The 19,547-nt window shown below is 32.9% G+C and overlaps 4 protein-coding genes across 9 annotated transcripts in view; 3 read left to right on the forward strand and 1 right to left on the reverse strand.

Annotated features, from left to right (window-relative positions):
* The first annotated feature begins 7 nt into the window (after positions 1–7).
* LOC108565197 (basic proline-rich protein-like) lies at positions 8–1,163 on the forward strand. Its single transcript, XM_017924512.1, has 2 exons — positions 8–579; positions 650–1,163. Exons 1-2 carry the CDS (start codon positions 8–10, stop codon positions 1,161–1,163), a joined length of 1,086 nt encoding a protein of 361 aa, XP_017780001.1.
* Positions 1,164–5,009: 3,846 nt separating this feature from the next.
* LOC108565224 (CTD nuclear envelope phosphatase 1 homolog) lies at positions 5,010–7,895 on the forward strand. Its single transcript, XM_017924564.1, has 5 exons — positions 5,010–5,319; positions 6,944–7,010; positions 7,075–7,276; positions 7,338–7,555; positions 7,628–7,895. The coding sequence occupies exons 1-5, from the start codon at positions 5,221–5,223 to the stop codon at positions 7,762–7,764; spliced, it is 723 nt and encodes a 240-aa protein (XP_017780053.1). The 5' UTR covers positions 5,010–5,220; the 3' UTR covers positions 7,765–7,895.
* A 2,611-nt stretch (positions 7,896–10,506) lies between these two features.
* LOC108565202 (peroxisomal membrane protein PEX14) lies at positions 10,507–12,227 on the forward strand. 4 transcript variants are annotated; one of them, XM_017924519.1, is made up of 5 exons: positions 10,507–10,669; positions 10,732–11,037; positions 11,096–11,319; positions 11,816–12,016; positions 12,099–12,227. In XM_017924519.1, exons 1-5 carry the CDS (start codon positions 10,613–10,615, stop codon positions 12,103–12,105), a joined length of 795 nt encoding a protein of 264 aa, XP_017780008.1. In that variant the 5' UTR covers positions 10,507–10,612; the 3' UTR covers positions 12,106–12,227. The 4 variants fall into 4 exon arrangements, with proteins under 4 accessions (XP_017780008.1, XP_017780010.1, XP_017780009.1 ...); XM_017924521.1 differs by having other exon boundaries at positions 11,831–12,016; XM_017924520.1 differs by having other exon boundaries at positions 11,816–12,227.
* A 356-nt stretch (positions 12,228–12,583) lies between these two features.
* Positions 12,584–19,547, reverse strand: part of LOC108565225 — a 69,266-nt gene continuing 62,302 nt past the window's right edge. For all 3 annotated transcript variants that reach the window (XM_017924566.1, XM_017924567.1, XM_017924568.1), the window contains exons 5-8: positions 16,488–16,640; positions 15,842–15,994; positions 13,928–14,204; positions 12,584–13,857 (exon numbers count right to left, since the gene is read on the reverse strand). In XM_017924566.1, coding sequence (XP_017780055.1) covers positions 12,652–13,857; positions 13,928–14,204; positions 15,842–15,994; positions 16,488–16,640 — 1,789 coding nt within the window. In that variant the 3' untranslated portion in view covers positions 12,584–12,651. The remainder of the gene's footprint in view (positions 13,858–13,927; positions 14,205–15,841; positions 15,995–16,487; positions 16,641–19,547) is intronic.

A 19,547-nucleotide genomic window follows, 5' to 3' on the forward strand; every position in this document is an offset into this window, starting at 1 on the left:
AGAAGTGATGCCATTGCCATCTGAAATTCCACCACAAACTCGCCCATTGCCACCACCAATCTCCGTTCTTCCGGCTCCAGGACAACCACAAACTCGTCCATTGCCACCACCAATCTCCGTTCTTCCAGCTCCAGGACAACCACAAACTCGTCCATTGCCGCCACCAATCTCCGTTCTTCCTGCTCCAGGGCAACCACAGACTCGTCCATTGCCACCACCAATTTCGGTTCTTCCGGCTCCAGGACAACCACAAACTCGTCCATTGCCACCACCAATCTCCGTTCTTCCAGCTCCAGGACAACCACAAACTCGTCCTCTTCCACCACCAATCTCCGTTCTTCCAGCTCCAGGACAACCACAAACTCGTCCATTGCCACCACCAGCCGGAATTCTTCCAGCCCCAATTACACCACAAGTGAGACCATGGCCAATGCCCCAACCACCACATGGTCGAAGTATTGCCAGGACCAACTTTCCCAGAAGTGCAACCATTCCAGCCCCAGAAAGCCACAAGTTCGTCCATTGCCATTGCCTCTGCCACCACATGGCGAAGTATTGCCAGGACCAACTTTCCCAGAAGTGATGCCATTGCCATCTGAAATTCCACCACAAACTCGTCCATTGCCACCACCAATCTCCGTTCTTCCAGCTCCAGGACAACCAAAACTCGTCCATTGCCACCACCAATCTCCGTTCTTCCAGCTCCAGGACAACCACAAACTCGTCCTCTTCCACCACCAATCTCCGTTCTTCCAGCTCCAGGACAACCACAAACTCGTCCATTGCCGCCACCAATCTCCGTTCTTCCAGCTCCAGGACAACCACAAACTCGTCCCTTCCACCACCATTGCCGGATTCTTCCAGCTCCAACTACACCACAAACTCGTCCATTGCCACCACCAGCCGGAATTCTTCCAGCCCCAATTACACCACAAGTGAGACCATGGCCAATGCCCCAACCACCACATGTCGAAGTATTGCCAGGACCAACTTTCCCACAAGTCATGCCGTTGCCAATTGAAGTGAACCCACAGACTCGTCCATTGCCGCCACCAATCTCCGTGCTTCCACTTTTCCCAGAAAATGAACCAGGATGCGACAACATCTTTCATCCAATTCCCGGAGGCGTTGAATCCTTGAGGCCAGAAGAAATTATCTTCTAAATTCTTTATTGATCAATGTTCTAATTTGAATTACAATAAAATAAAGTATATTGAAAATAACACCTTAGTCATTATAATATTTTTTAATCAAGATTTAACAACATTTGCTGTATTCAGCTTTATTCTGTCTCCTATTTATTGGTACTCCTATTCATAAAGGGATCAACACTTTATACTTAGTATAGTTAGTATCCGTTAATTGATGTCTAGTAATGATAATTTAATAAATCGAAATTGAATTTACGAATTAAGACTTTCATTATGATACAATTTAACATTATTAATATTAGTTTCATATCAGAAAAGTTTATAAATGTAAAATAAATTATTAGAATAGCAGATATATTCTTGATGTTAAATAATATCAAAAAACGATAATAAAGGAAACTCAAATAATCTATAATATTTTTTTTTCAATTAAATATACATTTTCTGTTCTTAAATTTCACTATCTTTTCTCATATATTTTCCCGTATATATCATTTTTTTGTTGTTAATTAATATTTATGTTATTTTATTGATAAAACGACGAAACAAATTAAATATTTATTGGTATAGGAAACATGGAATTAATACCTCATTACTCTAATAGTAGCGATAGTCGGGTAATAAAATAATTTAAAGATTAAACAGTATTACGGTGTTATCATATAATAAAGTTTGTGTGTACTCAAAATTATTGATATGGAAATTTCTATGAAAAAAAAAGAAGAATTGAGAAAAATCATTAATGTTTTATTTTTTGTTGTTGTTATTTGTTGTTATTTTTATTGCAATAAAATAATATTAATGTAACACATTTTTTGTAAACTTATATAAACTCTATCATGTGAGCATAGCTCAATGTTATCTATATACATGTAATAAAATTCTAATTCGCATGATATAATACTTATCTGAAAGGAAGTTACTTACAATAAAACAATGTTTATTGTTAAATGCATTTTTTTTTGTTGATGAAATGAAATAATTTCTAATTGTATTAAAAAATCTTTAAAATTAAATAAAAATAGTAATATTTGTTAGAAAAATCTACACTTTTTTAAGAGAAGTTAATAAATTATTTTTAAAAGTAAAAGATTTTTTTTTGTGAAAAGATGTTAAGAAAATAAAACCTTTTTATACAACAATATTAATAAAATAAAAAGTTAGCTGCTGCAGAGGGCTATTGACCATATATCTTTCTGCCCATTTATTAGTAAATATTTATATACTTTGTGAATTGAAAACTTAAAACCTGTTTTTGATCTTTGTAATTAGAAAAGAAGAAAGGCTTTGATCATAATGAATCTATGAATAAATTTTTATATATTTGAATTATTTAATAGTTTCTTGAATTAATTTGTTTGTAATTTATAAAAACATTTATAAAACTCAATGTAAAAACTATTAAAAAATTTTAATAGTTAAAATAGTTAAAACTTTCCAAAATATGTGTTCTTCATTGGGAAACGTTTTATAAATTGACATAATAAGGTGAAAATTAGTTTATAATTTGTTATATTTTTTCATATTCACAAGTTTTTTAAATTATTGTATTTAAATATGAATTATGGGTAATTTCCAAGAACCTATATTTTTCATAATTGAATTTGTAAATTTAAATATTTGAATTAACAAATCTTTTCCTATAAGATCATGCTTGTTCTTCATAGTCAAAAATTTTGTAAATTTATGTTTTTAGATATTTATTATGAGTTATTTGCAAGTAGTAGCTGATTGTGTGAATAAAATATATATTTCTTGAAGTTGAAGCTTTTGAAATTTTTGAATATTTAAGAAAGTAAAAAGTTTCAATAAAATAACGTTTCTATATATTAATTATAAGTTATTTATAAGAATTTGTTGATTTGATGAATATGTAACATTTATATTTCTTAAAATTGAAGTTTTTGAAATTTTTAAATATTTAAGCTATAGTGGAACCTCGCTTAACGTGTTTAATTTGTTCCAAAATTTTCGGATACACATAATATGTGTTTAAAAAATGATGTAGCGGGCGCGCAATCAGTGACTTCTCTTCTCATTTCATTAAACGAGTCATTTTTCTTACAATTCATTTTGCTCGTTAAGCGAACTGCTTGTTTTGCGAGGTGCTCGTTAAGCGAGGTTCCACTGTATTCTACTTCTTAGTAAGTAAAAAGTTTTAATAAATTAACATTTGTATATACTAATTATAAGTTATTTGCAAGTAGCTGATGATTATACAAACAAGTGAAATAGATGGCTCTCAAAGTTGAAACTATTTGAAATCTGAATTGTATCATAGTTTTCTATAAAACAATAGTTTCATAAATTAAAATTTGTAGATTTCAAGTACTATTTATTTGCAAGAATCTGTTGATCCTATAAATATTTCAACTCTATATCACTTAACGTTAAAGCTTTTGTTAATATACAATAAGGTTTATAAATGTATGTTTTAAAATATGAATGATTTATTTGTAATCATATATGAATTTCATATACAAACGTTTTTTACAAACTTATGTTTTTAGATACTAATTATGATTTATTTGCAAGATACTATCAATATTTGTAATTTATATCACTTAAAGTGAAGCTGGATCACATCTTCTTTGCATGTGAAATCAATAGTGAGGCTTTCGGAGTTCTTTATGAGCAATTGCTGCATCCGATAATGTTGACGTCTACATATCAATTCTACATTTTATAAGAACATTTAACTCCGCAATTTGATTTTAACATGTTAACATATCTAATTTATACCCTTCCGAGGTCTTTCGAAAAACCTATGTGACTCCGGTACAAAATATGTTTTATATTTGTGTTCGATTCGTACCCTTACTTATCTTTACCTGTCTTGCCAGTATCTCTCTAATATATGTGTTTTATTGAACTCATTTTAAGTTTGGAATAGAAGTTTTAGTTAAGTTCCCAAATGAGGAAGTTGAATGGAAGGAAGAAGAAAGTGAAGCTTTTTGAATATTTGAATTATATAATAGTTTCCTATATATATGTATTTGATATACAAACATTTTATAAACTTATGTTTTTAGATATTAATTATGATTTATTTGGAAGATACCTTATATATTTGTAATTTATATCCGTTAAGTTCTGTTCTGTTCTGATTCCTCCACTCTATAAGAGTGGAGGTGTGCACTTAACTCACACCTTACAGTGTATGGAGCCAGTCAATGTCTAATACAAACAAACTAAAAGAGTATATAAACAAGCAAAAATATAAAAAATATAACAATAAAAAGGTGAATGGACTATTAAGATGTCTAAAGACAATTACACAGAATCACCCTGCTAATTTATAAATATACAAAAAATTTATAAATAATAAAAATAACAAAAAATAATTCAACATTTATACAAACTTTTCACGAGCAGGGACCTATCAGCTCTTATCACAGTGTGGGAAGGCCTCGGATCGGTAAATAAAACGTGTTACAAAAGATTAATAAGGGGTAACAAAGCATAAAAAAGACAACAGAATAAACACATATATAATAAATATTCAAACAACACATCCAGAGTTTTTGATAAAATTTAAAATCAGTCTATATATCTTGCTATCCTTCATCCTTAACAGGACGTCTATTGATGTTGGAAGGTAAACTTTTTGAGTGATTAGTCCACTTATGAGCACGTTTGTAGCAGCACTGTTGCATTCAAAAAAAAATGTGATTAGTGGTGGATATCATCCCACAGTTATATCTGTTAAAGTTGATGCTTTTTGAATATTTGAATTATATAATAGTTCCCTATAAGGACATGTGTATTCTTCATATGCAAATATTTGATCACCTAAGGTAGGTGAGTTGCATACGGCAAACAAGATTCTATTATGACAGATAAATGTGACGTTGGCAGTATAGTACAACGTTCATGGGGAAAGAGCGGCGGTGATGCTGGTTGACAGATGATCGTGCCTACATTCATTGCTATACTGGCATGGCGGTTTATGTATGTTATTCTTAATAAAATGTGATAAGTTAGGACCAAAACAGTGAACTTCCTATATGTTTTCGGTATCGCGCGGTGCATAATTGTGAGGACGACGGTGATTTCATAAACACTACAAATGTGGAAGCAGATACAGATGGGACTTAGGGCATTCTTGCTGCTAGCGTCCAGAGTTTGGAACTGTTTGTGTTTCATAGTTAAAAAACAAACTAGATCGGTAAGGGCCAGCTGCCAACGAAACTCATCCGCATCCAGCATACCGCGATCCGACAAACGCACGCCTTTCCTTCCTGTTTTAATTGATCAATTTTTAAAGTTTGACATATTGACATACACACATATATACGAATTGTACAACTCTATATATCTATATATATATAAAACACACACTTCCATAGTTATATGTACACACACAAGCACACACATAGTATTTATGCTTCAGGGTATCATGACTACCCATGATAAGAAGGATGACATTTTAATTTAGCTTAAATCTACAGCTGCTTTGGATTTTTTTTTGTCCTCTTCTTTTTTTTCTGATAGGCATATGTATATAAATACATTTTTAATTTTTTTTTTTGTTGAAAGTTTTGTCATCTTTGATAATATAATTATCTACAAAAATAAATATACATACAGGTTACATTATATTTTGGCATCCGACCTTTTGGCAGGATGCCTGCTCAGATTTGGCTATTTCAAATGGTTCTGTGCATTGCGAACACATCATTCTGGGCATAGTTGAATTCCTTTACATAAAAAATGAATAATTATTCTGTTGGCCCCAGGGCATGAAAAGTGAAATCACAACCTACATGCAGATATTAAATAGAATTATTTAATTATAAAGATTATTCATAAAACAAACAATTTCATTTTTTCTACTATTCAACTCATGTTTAATTCACTGTCAGTTGGGTTGTGATAAGGAATTGTTTTCCTTTCTATATTTAGTTTTCATCTCAGCGAATCTGCAAACGTCTATTGCAATTGGATCGTCAATCCGCAAATTAATGCTACATTCTTAATTCTCATATATTTACATCAAATCAAAATTTAAGTATTGTTAGCGCTAAATCTATTAGACAATTGTTCCATGTGCGTGACCTTCAGGAGCGCATTTTTTTTGTATTCCTTAAGGTCGGCTAGAACAATGTAACCTCACTGCAATTACCGTTTTTTTTTATATATATATAGTTTTATGTTGATCGCATTTCTATTAAAAGTTATCGCGTTAAAATATTTTACAAAAAATAGAATTCACGATTATTTATCGACTTATCGAAATGAATAGTGGCAAATGAATTGCACTAAAGTTCGTAAACACTAAAATCGAGAGATTGTTTATGCACTTTGAACAACGCTTATTATCTAAGCAGCTTTAGTATTCCCAACTTAAGATTAACGTACATTGAATTGTACACTTTTATTATACATTTTTTTTACCTGAAGAACACTTGTTTTCAATGTAATTAAGATAATATTGAATGGACTACGATAAGATTTCGCGTAATTAGTACAATGCGTGGATTCGTTGCAACTTTTTGTTTGTTGTATAATCGGAATTAGACGTTATGATTTGAGGTATTTTGCGGAAAAATGCTGAAGCACGTGAATTAAATTATACGTCTTGTTTTTTTTTTTACGTAAAACCAATTACATTCGTCTGGTATTTCGTTTATGCACGTAATAAAATATAATGTTTTGTTTATGAGTTTTGGTCTAAATTTAGGTTATTGTTTGTCATTTTTGTTCCACGGTAATAGATAAACTATAGTATTTTCCAATTAATCATTTGATATTTATGTTTTAAATAAAGATAATTATTTGAATTTTTCTAGATAATCCAACATCAATCCGTCAAATATGACTTGTTTCCATTGTCACACGTGTCTATGCACAGGCTAAGTAAGTTCAAATGTTGTTGGAATTGAGATTTATTGATGTTAATGATGTTTTCTGGTATTTGCAGATATAGTGAAACGAAAGACGTTAGTGCTCGATCTGGATGAGACGTTAATACATTCGCATCATGAGGGCGTTTCGAAGCAAATGGTGAAACCGGGCACGCCTCCCGATTTCGTCGTGAAAGTGATCATCGATCATCATCCTGTGAGGTTCTTCGTTCACAAGCGTCCGCACGTGGACACCTTCCTGAATATAGTGTCAAAATGGTGAGATCTGCAGGAACTGATTTTGTTTTTTAAATATTAAGTTTCATGATTTATTTTTTAGGTACGAGCTGGTGGTGTTCACGGCAAGCATGGAAATATACGGATCGGCGGTCGTGGATCGTCTGGATGGCGGTAGAGGTATTTTGCAGAGGCGGTTCTACAGGCAGCACTGCACCGCCGACCTAGGTTTCTACACGAAAGATCTCAGCGTCATCTGCAACGATCTGTCGTCCGTCTTCATTTTAGACAACAACCCCGGAGCGTACCGGGGATTCCCCAGTAAGTATTTCTCCTAGCTTTAAGCATCTATAATCTCCGATTTTCCTTTCACCTTATGCTTCTGTCTTTCAGATAATGCGATACCCATAGAATCGTGGTATTCGGATCCCAGGGACGTAGCGCTACTAAACCTTTTACCTGTTTTGGACGCGCTGCGTTTCACGATAGACGTCCGATCGGTGCTCTCACGCAATCAACGACGTCTATAGTAATAATTAGAAAAAAGAAAGAAAGAAAAAAGTACTCTCTTTTTTTGTTTGTTTTGTATAAAAAAGAAAGGAAAAGGTCAGTCGAAGAATCAATCACAATTTTTACCCCGCTAGAAACCCACAAACAAAACTCACTCACAGATAAACACCATGCCGCCATTGAAAATGATTTTCTTGTACATTCTATGTTTTTTTTTTACATTAAAAAGTAATAATAATTGAAAAAAAACTACTTTAAGCAAGAACATCTCACGGTTGTTTTCTCTCTATATCTCTGACTCTGTTTCTCTTTTCCGTTGCGCTGGGGTTTGAATTGTTTATAACATTTATATTTTTTTTCTTTATTATTTTCAATTATTATTTTTTGGTTTTGTAGTGCTAAACCGAAACTATTACCATATGATTTTGGACAATCACGTTTGAAGTGGATGTGAACAATAATTTAACAAACAAAACATTGCTAGTGATTAATTAATATTAATAATAATAATAATAAAATAATACTATTTTGTTCTAACGTTTTTCTTCTTTTTTGTTTGACTATCATCTGAATATGATATTATTATAATTTAGTTCTTATTGTCTGTGCCGGTGAGGTTATCTGTTAATAATGAAGCTTTGATAGATTTTCTTTAAGAAAAATTTTGATGGAAATTTTTTTGAAAAATCACAGTTAATATGATGCCATTTCCTTTACTTTTGTTGTTGTTGTAACCAGATAGGTAGATAACATTGGTGCTTTAAAATATGTTTATTGGAATTAGGAGAATTGATTAACAGAGGCATATATGTATTTTTATTATTTTTTTTGTAGAAAAATATTTATTTTCTTTTCTTGCACCTTAATAACTTAATTGACGTTTTGCGATTTTCTTTTTTTTTTGATTATGTGTACAAAAACCAAAGAGGTTAGTAATGTATGTACTTGTTGAGATTTTTTTTTGTCTGTTTTAATATTATTAAAATATTGCGGTGTGCGTGAGAAGCACCTTGTATATACAACGGCAATATTCGCAGGTTTTGTTTCGTGAACTGGCAGAAACTTGATGAAAGTGTATACTAGACGTGTTAAGTCGATGGGATTGTGGGGCTTGAGCCTGAGAGCACGCCCATTCGGTTTGAATAATAATTATTGATAAGGACTAGTTAATGGGAATATTTTCTGCATCAGAAAATGTTTGGTTTACTTCTTTTTTTCTTTATTTGTTTGTAGATACCTAAGAATGTACTGATGTGATCTGAAGAATAAGAAAACAAAAAAATTCTTTACGGGCGCGCGAACGAATTTTTCTTTGTTCATACACCAATCGGATTATGGACAAAAGTTCGTTGCATTTCACTCCACACTTTTCTTTCTTTAGTTTTGACTCATTATATCTTTTAGCATCTATTGTTTTTATTCGAAACGCCCATTCACTTTTGTGTCTAGAATAAACGTTGTACTTCCTTTTTATTTCTATTACTCAATACAGTAGTTATATTCCTCGTTTGATCTGTAATGAGTCATTGTATATAACTGCAGCATTTTTATTTCCTCGTCTCTTTTACAATAAGCAAACTGTTTTTTTCTTCTGTCTTTATATCTTTATTTAATTTTTTAAATTTTTAATGATACTTTGTTTATTGATTGTGTAACGAAGCGATGATGTATGTGAAACTGAAACTGTATTACAATGACAAATAATGTGAACAACCTGAAACGGTGTGTCGATAAGAATTACTGTTCTTTACGTATATAAATATTTTTTTATTATTATTTTTAATTCTTCTCCTGTTTTTTTTCTTTTTGTTTCTCTGAAATGTGTATATAATTTAGATGTTTGTAGTCAATTAGTTCGTTATTAATCAAAAGGTAAAAACTTGTAAATAAATTATGGAAATGCCGAAGACGATCGAACACTGTCAAAAAGAATACAACTACAAATTTTGTTTGTATATTCTCTAAAAAAAAAATAATACTTATAAGTAGGAAATGGAAAATAATTTATTACATTCTGATAAATCTAAACTATGTTGAATGATGATGTTTTTTTTCGATTAATAAAGATCTTTTGATTAATAGTTACTTCTATTCAATAAGACAAATTTTAATTATCAATGATATTACTCCTAACGCAATACACTGGAACTTCGCTTAACGAGTATAGTGAAATACTCGTATAGTGAAAGATATTCAAAAATACACATAATATGTGTACACAAGTTTTAAAAATGATGTAGCAGGCGCGCAATCCGAGGCTTCTCTACTCATCGTCACTCGTTATCCGAAACGTCGTTCGGCTCGCTTATTTTCTTACAATTAATTTTGGTCCTTAAGCAAAATGCTCGTTATGCGAGGTTCCACTGTATTTAAAAATATAATTTGAAATGCTTATGTAACTTCAAATTTATACAACTAGTGGTATCTATTGAATTCTTGAAAAAGGTTGCTAGTTAAGCAACCAAATTTACTAGTTTGATTAGTTAAAATAATTATATCAACATTTAAATATGTTCTTAATTTATTAGATAACAATTAAGTAATGTTCAGCAATATATTTTATAATGTAATTTTGAGTTTGAAACTTTTTTTTAATAGTTTATTATTCTTTAATAACAATCTTAAAATTTATAGTTAATCTACATAATTATTAGTTATTTGTTTAAGGTTACTAAGGATAATAATTTTTAAGAAGTAAAATGAAATATTTTTTTAAAAATACTATAAATTTGGTTGCATATACACAAGTTGTCAATGAATGTACATACATGCAATGTCACTTTTATCAGATCGTCCTCAATTAGTTAAGTGTTTACAAGTTTTACTGCTTTTATCCCACATTTCTTTTTAGCTTTACTTAAGTGAAATATGTCTACCAACGATGAGCTTGATAAGAGCTTTCAGACGCCTCCACGCGAAGACCTGGTAACTAGCAAGTACCTAAATATCCAACAAAATCATTGCTAACTGTGACTTCTATCCTGCAGATTCAGACTGCCATCAAGTTCTTGCAAAATCCTAAGGTCGTTAATACACCTTTAGCACAAAAGCAGAAGTTTCTGCAGAGGAAAGGCTTGACAGATGAAGAGGTACAAATGGCATGTGAACGTTCGGGCGCCTATGAAATGCATGAGAATCAAAGCAGAGTGCCTCCACCGTTACCAGCACAACTTCCAATACCATATAATACTTACACTCGGATGGAAGTGTCTATATTTCATAGGATCCGGAATGCAGTGCATAATGCAGCTATATTTAGTATAGTTGGCTATGCATTATACAAGTTTTATGAGGTTTGTTTCTTTGGAGAAGCCAAAAACATGGATATAATTAATATTGTTGATTTTATAGAAGTTTATTAAACCATATTTATTTGGAAGAAAGAAGAGTGTGGAGGAGACAGTTGAGGAACTGAATAAAACAGTGACTGCATCTGTGGGTGAATTGAAAGATGGTTTAGCTAGTGTTAAAGTTGAAGTGGACAGGATTGGACAGGGAACAGAGACAAGCACGCAAAGGCAATTGCAGAATCTTCAATCAGAAATATCAACAGTCAAGGGACTTTTACTCTCAAGGTACTTTTAACTATCAATTATATGTATACTTTATTTTGGTAATTTTTGCAAAACTGGAATTAACTATTTTTTTTTATTTACTTTATAACGATATTAAATGAATTAAATTTATTATTATTAATTATCATTTTCTTTTAATGTTGTTAAATATAATGACTATAGATTTTCCCTTTTCAATTTAATAATGCATACTTTATTTAAATAGATTTGAACTTTGAACTTATTCATGTGAAGGCTGAACATAGTTTTACAAAAATCTGCATAATGCAATAAGTGATGTATTGAATATTTAGTAACTGAACAGTGACTTTTATTAGCGGATTCCGAAAGCCCATTTTTTTTTGTTGTTGCCTTATGAAGGTTGATCCTATTGAACTTTGTCCAATAGATTATTTATATTTACGTTTGATGAAATTTATCAGCGGAAATTGATTTACTAAAGTACTTTATATAACATTCGAAGTGCGCGTGATTATGTTATGATTAATTTTTAAAGAAATTGTTTTAACAGGAAAAATTTTCCTTCAGTGTCAAACAGTCCCGTAGTGCCGCCTTCGATACCGGCATGGCAGATGTCTAGTGTGCAAGAACCGGATACGGATGGAAAGGGAGAAGAGCTGTTGGAGATCGGGTCTGGATCCGGATCGTCCGATCCCGAACACGCCACGAAGACGAGCGACAGCAGTCTGGAGATCATGTAATTTTGAGAATTATCTAATCGAAGTTGAAGACGCTCGAGCTATCTGATTCTTATATCTTTTTTTTCCTCCTCGTTGCAGATCATAGGAGGACTTTGATCTAGTTCCTTTTAATGTTTCTTATTTGTGACTGGGATGATATACGTGAACATCATTTTCAACGGTTGTTTTAACGTTTTAGAAAAGAATAATAAACTAAAAAAAAAGCAAGTTGTTTTATGTGTGTATTTGTTTTTATATTTATTTTAAATTAAAGTATAACAAATACTTTTTTTTTTGATTATGCGGTCTTATTTTTATAATATACATTATTTTTATTGTTTTACTGACGTGGAAAATCGTTTTCGTTTTATTTGTTACCAAAAAATAAATTAATTTCTAAAGGCAAATTTATTTTTATTAACTAAAAAGTAACTAACTCCTACCAATAAAAATATATATTTATATATCTATTCATATAATATTTATAAAATAAAATAAGAAATCAGTTCAGAAAAAAATAATAAAATGATACAAACTATATCACAAAAAACACTATTTTAGTTTGTTAACGATAGTTTGCTTGGTGGAAGGAATAGATGCGTCGAATATTGCACGAATTAGTACCGTTATTTTGTGTGGCAAGATTAATCAATTAACACCAGTTGGATCTTCTTCCGTCGTTGATGAAGATCAAGTTGTCTTTCTTTTGCGCGAAGCTTGTCCACTTCGGCGGTTCCTTCTGATGCGGTCTTGGATCCATATTGGTACTTTTATCGTGTCCGTTTAAAGGAGCTTCGCCCTTGTAGTTCCTCTTCATGGGTTTCCTTGGGTCGAGACCTGGCGGAGATCCGTTCGGTGTGATTGGAGGTGTTTCCACTGATTGCAAGCTCTGCGCTCGATGCAAAGATAATCTTAGCGGTTTCTTGGGTGGAGTGGGTCTTGGTTTCACATTCATCTTGTGATTATCTATGGGTTCTGAAGTGTAATCCACGGATTTAGGGGTGTTCGGTGGATAATTGCAATCGCTGTCGAAGTCTAGTGATTTAACGCTGCGAGCGTCGTGTAGTTTTTTATATAAACGCTTCGAGGTATTCTTATTGTCGATGGTGTCCAATTCTTCGACGCTTCTGGAGTCGTTGTATTTAGGACCGATGTGGATCTCCGAGCGGAAATCTAAGACCGATGTGGATTTTCTTGAGTTATAATGGCGTAACATGTCTGAGTTGTATTTTTCCGACGCTCCTATGCACTTGGAGCGGTGCTTCTCATAAAGATGGTTATCTTTGCTCTTGGTGAGATCCTGAACGATTTTCGTGGCTTTCCTGTAGCTCTGATCCATGAGGTTGTTGGCTTCGGGGTATTCGGTGAGTCTCGGATGATCCAAGCTCTTCCTCGCCCTGTACATTTCCGAATTCGTTTCCGAGCTGTAGTCCTTCTCTCTATGATGATGATGGTGATGGTGTTTCTTGTAATTCTGGTCCAAATTCTGTGTGCTCGACGATAGAAGCATGTTGCGCGAAGATCTGTGCTTGTGCCTGTGACCTTTATGACAAGAATGATCCGAGGGCTGCGGACTGGGAGCTATCAGAGTGTTGGAAACGTTCGATAAACTGCTCTTCGAACGTATCGGAAGGGCGGAATCCTTTGCAACATCGAGCCCGGGCACGTTGGACACCAAAGTGGTCATCTGCGGACCCTTCTGGAATACCTGCTCCTTATTTACCACCTGCGTTGGCTGCGAACAGATGTTTATGTTGGTTACATTCTGGCTCGTCTTCACCGTGGACGTTATGACCGGACTTTGGGTGACCACACGAATGTCGGAATCTGGAGATTTCCGATTCAGAAGTTCAGAGACCTGCGACAAGGAAAGAAAGAACGCAATGAATATTTATAAAAGTTTCGCGAAATCCTTTACATCATAATACCTGTTCTTCCAAATAAGAGATTCGATGAGTTAGTCGGATGTTATCGGATCTAAGACCATCTTTGGCTCTCTGAGACTCCTCCGCTCGCTCCTTCACCACTTCCAGCTCGCATCTCAGGGCGGCCACCTCTCTTGAAGTCGAAGATGTCACAGCACAACCACCGTTATTCCCTTTTCGTAGAACCACCAAAAGAGCGGGATCTGGGGCTGCGTGCAACAATCTCGCAAGATCTTCTCTTCCTTTCGTCAACACAATTTTACCGTTTACCTCGACCAATCTGTAATATGCATATTTAATAAGTTATTATAACACAATCAACACATGAGCTAAAGTCTTCAATTTATTATTTACTTTTACATTGCGTGCAGTGAAATTCTCTAATGATGCGACTTTTATTATAATTTTTCGCAGGAAAAACGTGTTCTTGCAACAATAATGATTTAACGATCATTTGTATATGCATCTTGACTATCACTTTCTTATGAGAAAACGCACGACAATTTTAATAAAATGAAACACGTTTTTATTTTCATAGAATGAAACTTAAGACAATTCCAGCTTTTTTTGAGAAACCGGATGACATTAATAATAATTTTATACTTTTTTTATATAAAATAAAACTTGATGGTTGAAAGAATTGCTTTTTCCAGGTTCTTCAGAGATGAACGGATGACAGTAATAATAATTTCATACATTTTTTTTGTGATAGAAAAAATAAATAACTTGATGGTTGAAGGAATCGTTCGTTTTCCAGTGTGTACGCATCCACAGGAAATTCGGACAATGCAAATGAAGTCAGCCATTACGACCTTCCACCCATGCATCCTGTTCTTTTACACCTGTGTGTACGCAGCGCGCACTATCGCCGTGTAAATTAAGGATCGCCGCACCTGTTGCCGCTTCTAATCACTGAATTATCTGGAAAACCGTTCCAGAACACCAATAAACTGCCAACATCTGGATTAGGATCGGGAGAACACCGCTCCGTGGTTACAGTTACAATTAAAACTTGTTTCTTCTAATTAGCGCCGGAGATATTCGTCGGTTGCATCTTTGAATGCGAGCAAACCGATAAATTGCAAACCAAAGCGGTTTCCCGTTTAAAATTCAATTGCAATAATCTGTTTCACACTTACAATTTATTAATATTTACTGCTTTCATCTAACAACTGACAACTTCACCATTTTCCAAAAACACTAATTTATTAAACATGTTTCAACTTACTTTCAATTCTCACGAAAAGAACGTTTTGTGCTAAATTTTGTGAATTTGATGTAAAATTTTCGTTTCTATCGCCAAGACTTTAATTAAATTAAGGATCGTTTTTAAGAATACACAATCTTCATTCTAAATACGCAATTATTGTTATCTCATTTTGTATCTGGATGTGAACTAAAATTTCACGTAAAACCAATTGGAAATCTTTGCTCCGAATTAAGATTGTATGCTAATTCTATGTACTCAACACGTTAGTTTATTGTTTTTTTAACTCCCAAATCGTCGAAGAGTTTACACGTGTTGAAACATTGTTCACATGATCCACTTAGCAAGAAATAAAAAATCGATTTATTATTTTTTGTTAATTAAAAAGATTGCAAGGCGAAAGCGGTTAATTTCCGTAATTTGCAGTAATGAAAAGTGAATAACGAATACTCAATTTTCTTACGAAACTGTTTACGTAATGAGCGGTGCTAGATATCAAAGTGTCGTGAAATTATGTTTGTTGTGAATTTCTTATTTTGCGTTTTTCTTCCTTCATTTAGCAACAAAATAGTTGAAATAGATTAGGTAAAAGCAACATTTGGTTTCTAGTTTGTAAAATAAAAAGTGAGAAACATATGTTATGTTGACACAGTGATGAATTGCTGCGGTTAACACATGTTTCCATCGAGTACGTGATTAAGGAATGTTACCTGTCGCCTTTACAAAGTCCGGTGTCTTCTAAGGCCCAATCGACCCACAAACCAGGTGTCGAATCTCTCTGTCCAGCCCCGAACCGAGGGCTCTTCGGGTCGTAAACAATTTCGGCAATATGCAGACTCACCGGCTCGTTACCACTCAAACAACTGCAATACAGAAAAAAAAAGAACATATTATTATTATTATTTTCATTGGGTTCAACCCTTCGGGTTTTATAGAGCAAAGTTCCTAAACTAATTATCTTTAAGTATATAGCGTACGCTTAGTAAAAAAGCAATTTCGAATGGACGGGAAGCATTTGTTAACTGTTTAGCGGAGTAATTGGAGGGAAATTGGAGTATTTCAGCGCGCTGCTCTTTCTCTCTCTCTCTCTCTTTGATTACGTCGCCGACCGCGGCTGTTATTAATTTAAATTAATTGGAGTGAGTGTGTGAGAGTGCAATTAGCGAAACATGTCGTACGATGACAAATTGATTGTTACAATATGGGAATTATCTCACACGGTTCAACGAATGTAATCAGGCGCGGGGGATCTGAGATGTACCGTCTAAAAGCCACATAATGGCTATTTGTCTTCTTCGTGAAGATACGCAGAGCGTGTTTCGGAATATGCAAAAAAAAAATATCCATATGGCTCACCTGAAGAGAGTATGGGAGTCGGAAAGTTTCTTGTTCGACTCCTCCAGACAATGTTGAAGCGCTCGAGTCTCCTCTAACAACGTTAGAAGATTGAGTTCTTCCCTTCCCAGTTGGTACTCCAACTCTGCTTGCTGGATCCGTGCATCTATATTACTAAAAAAACAAAGAGAAAACATTAGAAAATATCATTACATTATAAGTATTTTTCAGATGGACTTTGTCTCACAAATTTGTCGTATAGACCAGCGTTTCTCAACATATTTGTTTGTAGTTGTAGTTGTGACCCATTTTTTAAGATTATTTCACCACTTTCCCGCTTTGACACAACGTGACAGCTGTCATTTTATGACGTATTAAAAATTTAAATTGTCTCATGGGTTGGGAAACGCTGTTTAAAACGTTCATCAACCGAAGAATAAGAAATATTAAAAATAGACTGAGATAACAAATGAATAGACAATTTATTTTTCAAGAATTATGTGCAAGAAGAATGTCTCCTATCGAGGAATTGATTATTTGCGCAATGATCCGTGATAATGGGTCTACCTACCTATTGTTGTTCATGGGAATACGTATGTATGTATAGAACCAAGAGCTTATGCAAATAGCCAAGAGACAAATATATATGAAGCATAAATGCGATTCAGGAAACAAGGTACAATGCCTCTTAGCCATGAAAATTACATACAATTTCAGAGGATGCGAATATGAATCACCGTTTCCTACCATCGCCGTCTGATAAATTGGACTTAATTTCCAATTGCGTATTGTTTCGTGTGTTCCTTCTCCGGTTATAGACAAATACATTATGTAATACATCGAGTTCGGCTTCGATTTAGGTGGTCGGTCCATCAGGCCTTTAGGACACAAATCCATTTACGTTCAGCGATCAACGAACCTTGTTAGCGATTACCATCAATTTATCTATGCTGCGTTTAATGTATGTAACGTGTTCAAACCAGAGAAATTAATTAAGCAGATACAAATATATTATCATAATTAAATTATGTAATTGATAATAGTATGTTGTTGTTATACAAGTATTCCTTGTTCTAACACAATTAAAGAATTGAATTCGTTATATATTCACTTAAAATAAAGATTTTCAATTTAAGAATTTTCCTTGATCTGTCATAATATCATAATAGACGTAACAAAACATTTCATATGTTTTTTTATTTTACAAAATGTCATAAAACTGTCATAGCGTCAAATCATTTATGTTCATTGATCAACAAATATTGTTAATTTATTGATGCATTATTATGTAATGAGAAAAATTAATTAAGTAAAAACAAAAACATGAACATAATTAAATTATATAACAATTAATATACATTTGTATAACAAGATATGCTTATAAAATACTGTTCTGTTTTTACACGATTAGAGGATTGTATCTACACCTCTTGTAACACGGTATAAATTATATGACACAAATGACATATTATAAAACTGTCACAGTTTTAATGTCATAGGTTTAGTGTCAAATCAAATACCTTCAGCGATCAACGAACCTTATCATCAATTTATCTATGCACTATTAAACATGTTACATTGAAACATGAGAAATTAATTCAGCAGAAACACATATATTATCGTAATTAATTAATGTTTGGGATTGTATCTAAAACTTGTAACACGGTATAAATTCACTTAACACGGTAAATCAAGGAATTTAAATTTTAGGAAGTATCGAAATCAATTAATAGCTAATAGATCTAACATAACATTGCAGTTGTTATGTTTTATTGAGAAAAGTCATATTATAAAACTGTTTTAGTTTTAATGTCATAACTTTAGTGTCAAATCAAATACGTTCAGCGATCAATGAACCTTTTCATCAATTTATCTATGTAGTATTAAATATGTTACATTGAAACAAGAGAAATTAATTCAGCAGAAACACATATATTATCGTAATTAAATTATACTTTATAAAACTGTTGGGGATTGTATCTAAACCTCTTATAACACGGTATATATTTATATAACATGATACAGTAAAAGCTCTAAAGTTTGGTGATGTTTCATTGCAGTTGTTTTATTTTTAACGAAAATTTATTATGAAACTGTCACAATTTTGATATTTACCTGTGTAAATATATTTTTTTTGAAATAATATAATGCGTTTTTTTACAATCGACTTCTGGTTTTTGTTTCAGAACATTCTCAAGTAATGCATGGGAGAACGAAACAGGAAATATCTTCTACTTAAACTTGAAAAGTGTATTCAAGAGCACGAAAGCGAAGGAAGCGGAATGAAGGTAGTAAAAAAAAATATAAAGAAATGTGTGTTGAAGTGAACATTGTGGCAAGTACAAATGTATACAATATTAAATACGTGTTGTTCCCATGCGTTGATTGTTGCGAGAAGGAAAAAAAAACAATGCATTCGAATTAGCGGCGAAACAGATAAAATGTGAAAAAAGGGGAACAAGAAGTTGATGGATTCTGATGGATGTGCAATTATCGGTAACAGATTAATGTCAGAGATTAAGTAGACAAGTGGTGGACGAGGAAATCCATCGAGGCTTTAAGCAAATTCGCACCGATAATCCACTTTTCTTTCTTACTTTATTTCTCTTCAACTGCACCTATATAATTTGCGAAACGTTTTTTTTATTATTTGCCTTCAATTCTTCCTCAAAGCAAGATTCTAATAACAGTTTGCATCCGTAACACGCAAGCTATTGCAGTCCTGCAGCGTTACCTCTTCACACTCACTTCGATATTCATTTTTCATGTATTAAACAGGGAACATTAAAATTAATTAATTATATAATCAACATAGTTTTGCATGAGTTGCGGATTTTGTAACTATTCGGAAGAAAGTAATTCGTTTTAGATAATCTCCCGTGTAAAATTTCTAATTTCGCACGATCTAATAATGATCATCTTACATTGTAATAAATTGTCTACTTTCAATTAATTCTTGTTCTTTTAATTATTGTTCCAGTAATTAAAAAAAAGAAACATCGTGTATTAATGTTGTTTTTTCTGTGATCATTATAAACGCATATACGCATTGTTTCTATATTAATGGTTGGATTAATGGAC

Source organism: Nicrophorus vespilloides, unplaced genomic scaffold, assembly GCF_001412225.1.
Source record: "Nicrophorus vespilloides isolate i.1.1-1 unplaced genomic scaffold, Nicve_v1.0, whole genome shotgun sequence".
Taxonomy (NCBI): Eukaryota; Metazoa; Arthropoda; class Insecta; order Coleoptera; family Silphidae; genus Nicrophorus; species Nicrophorus vespilloides.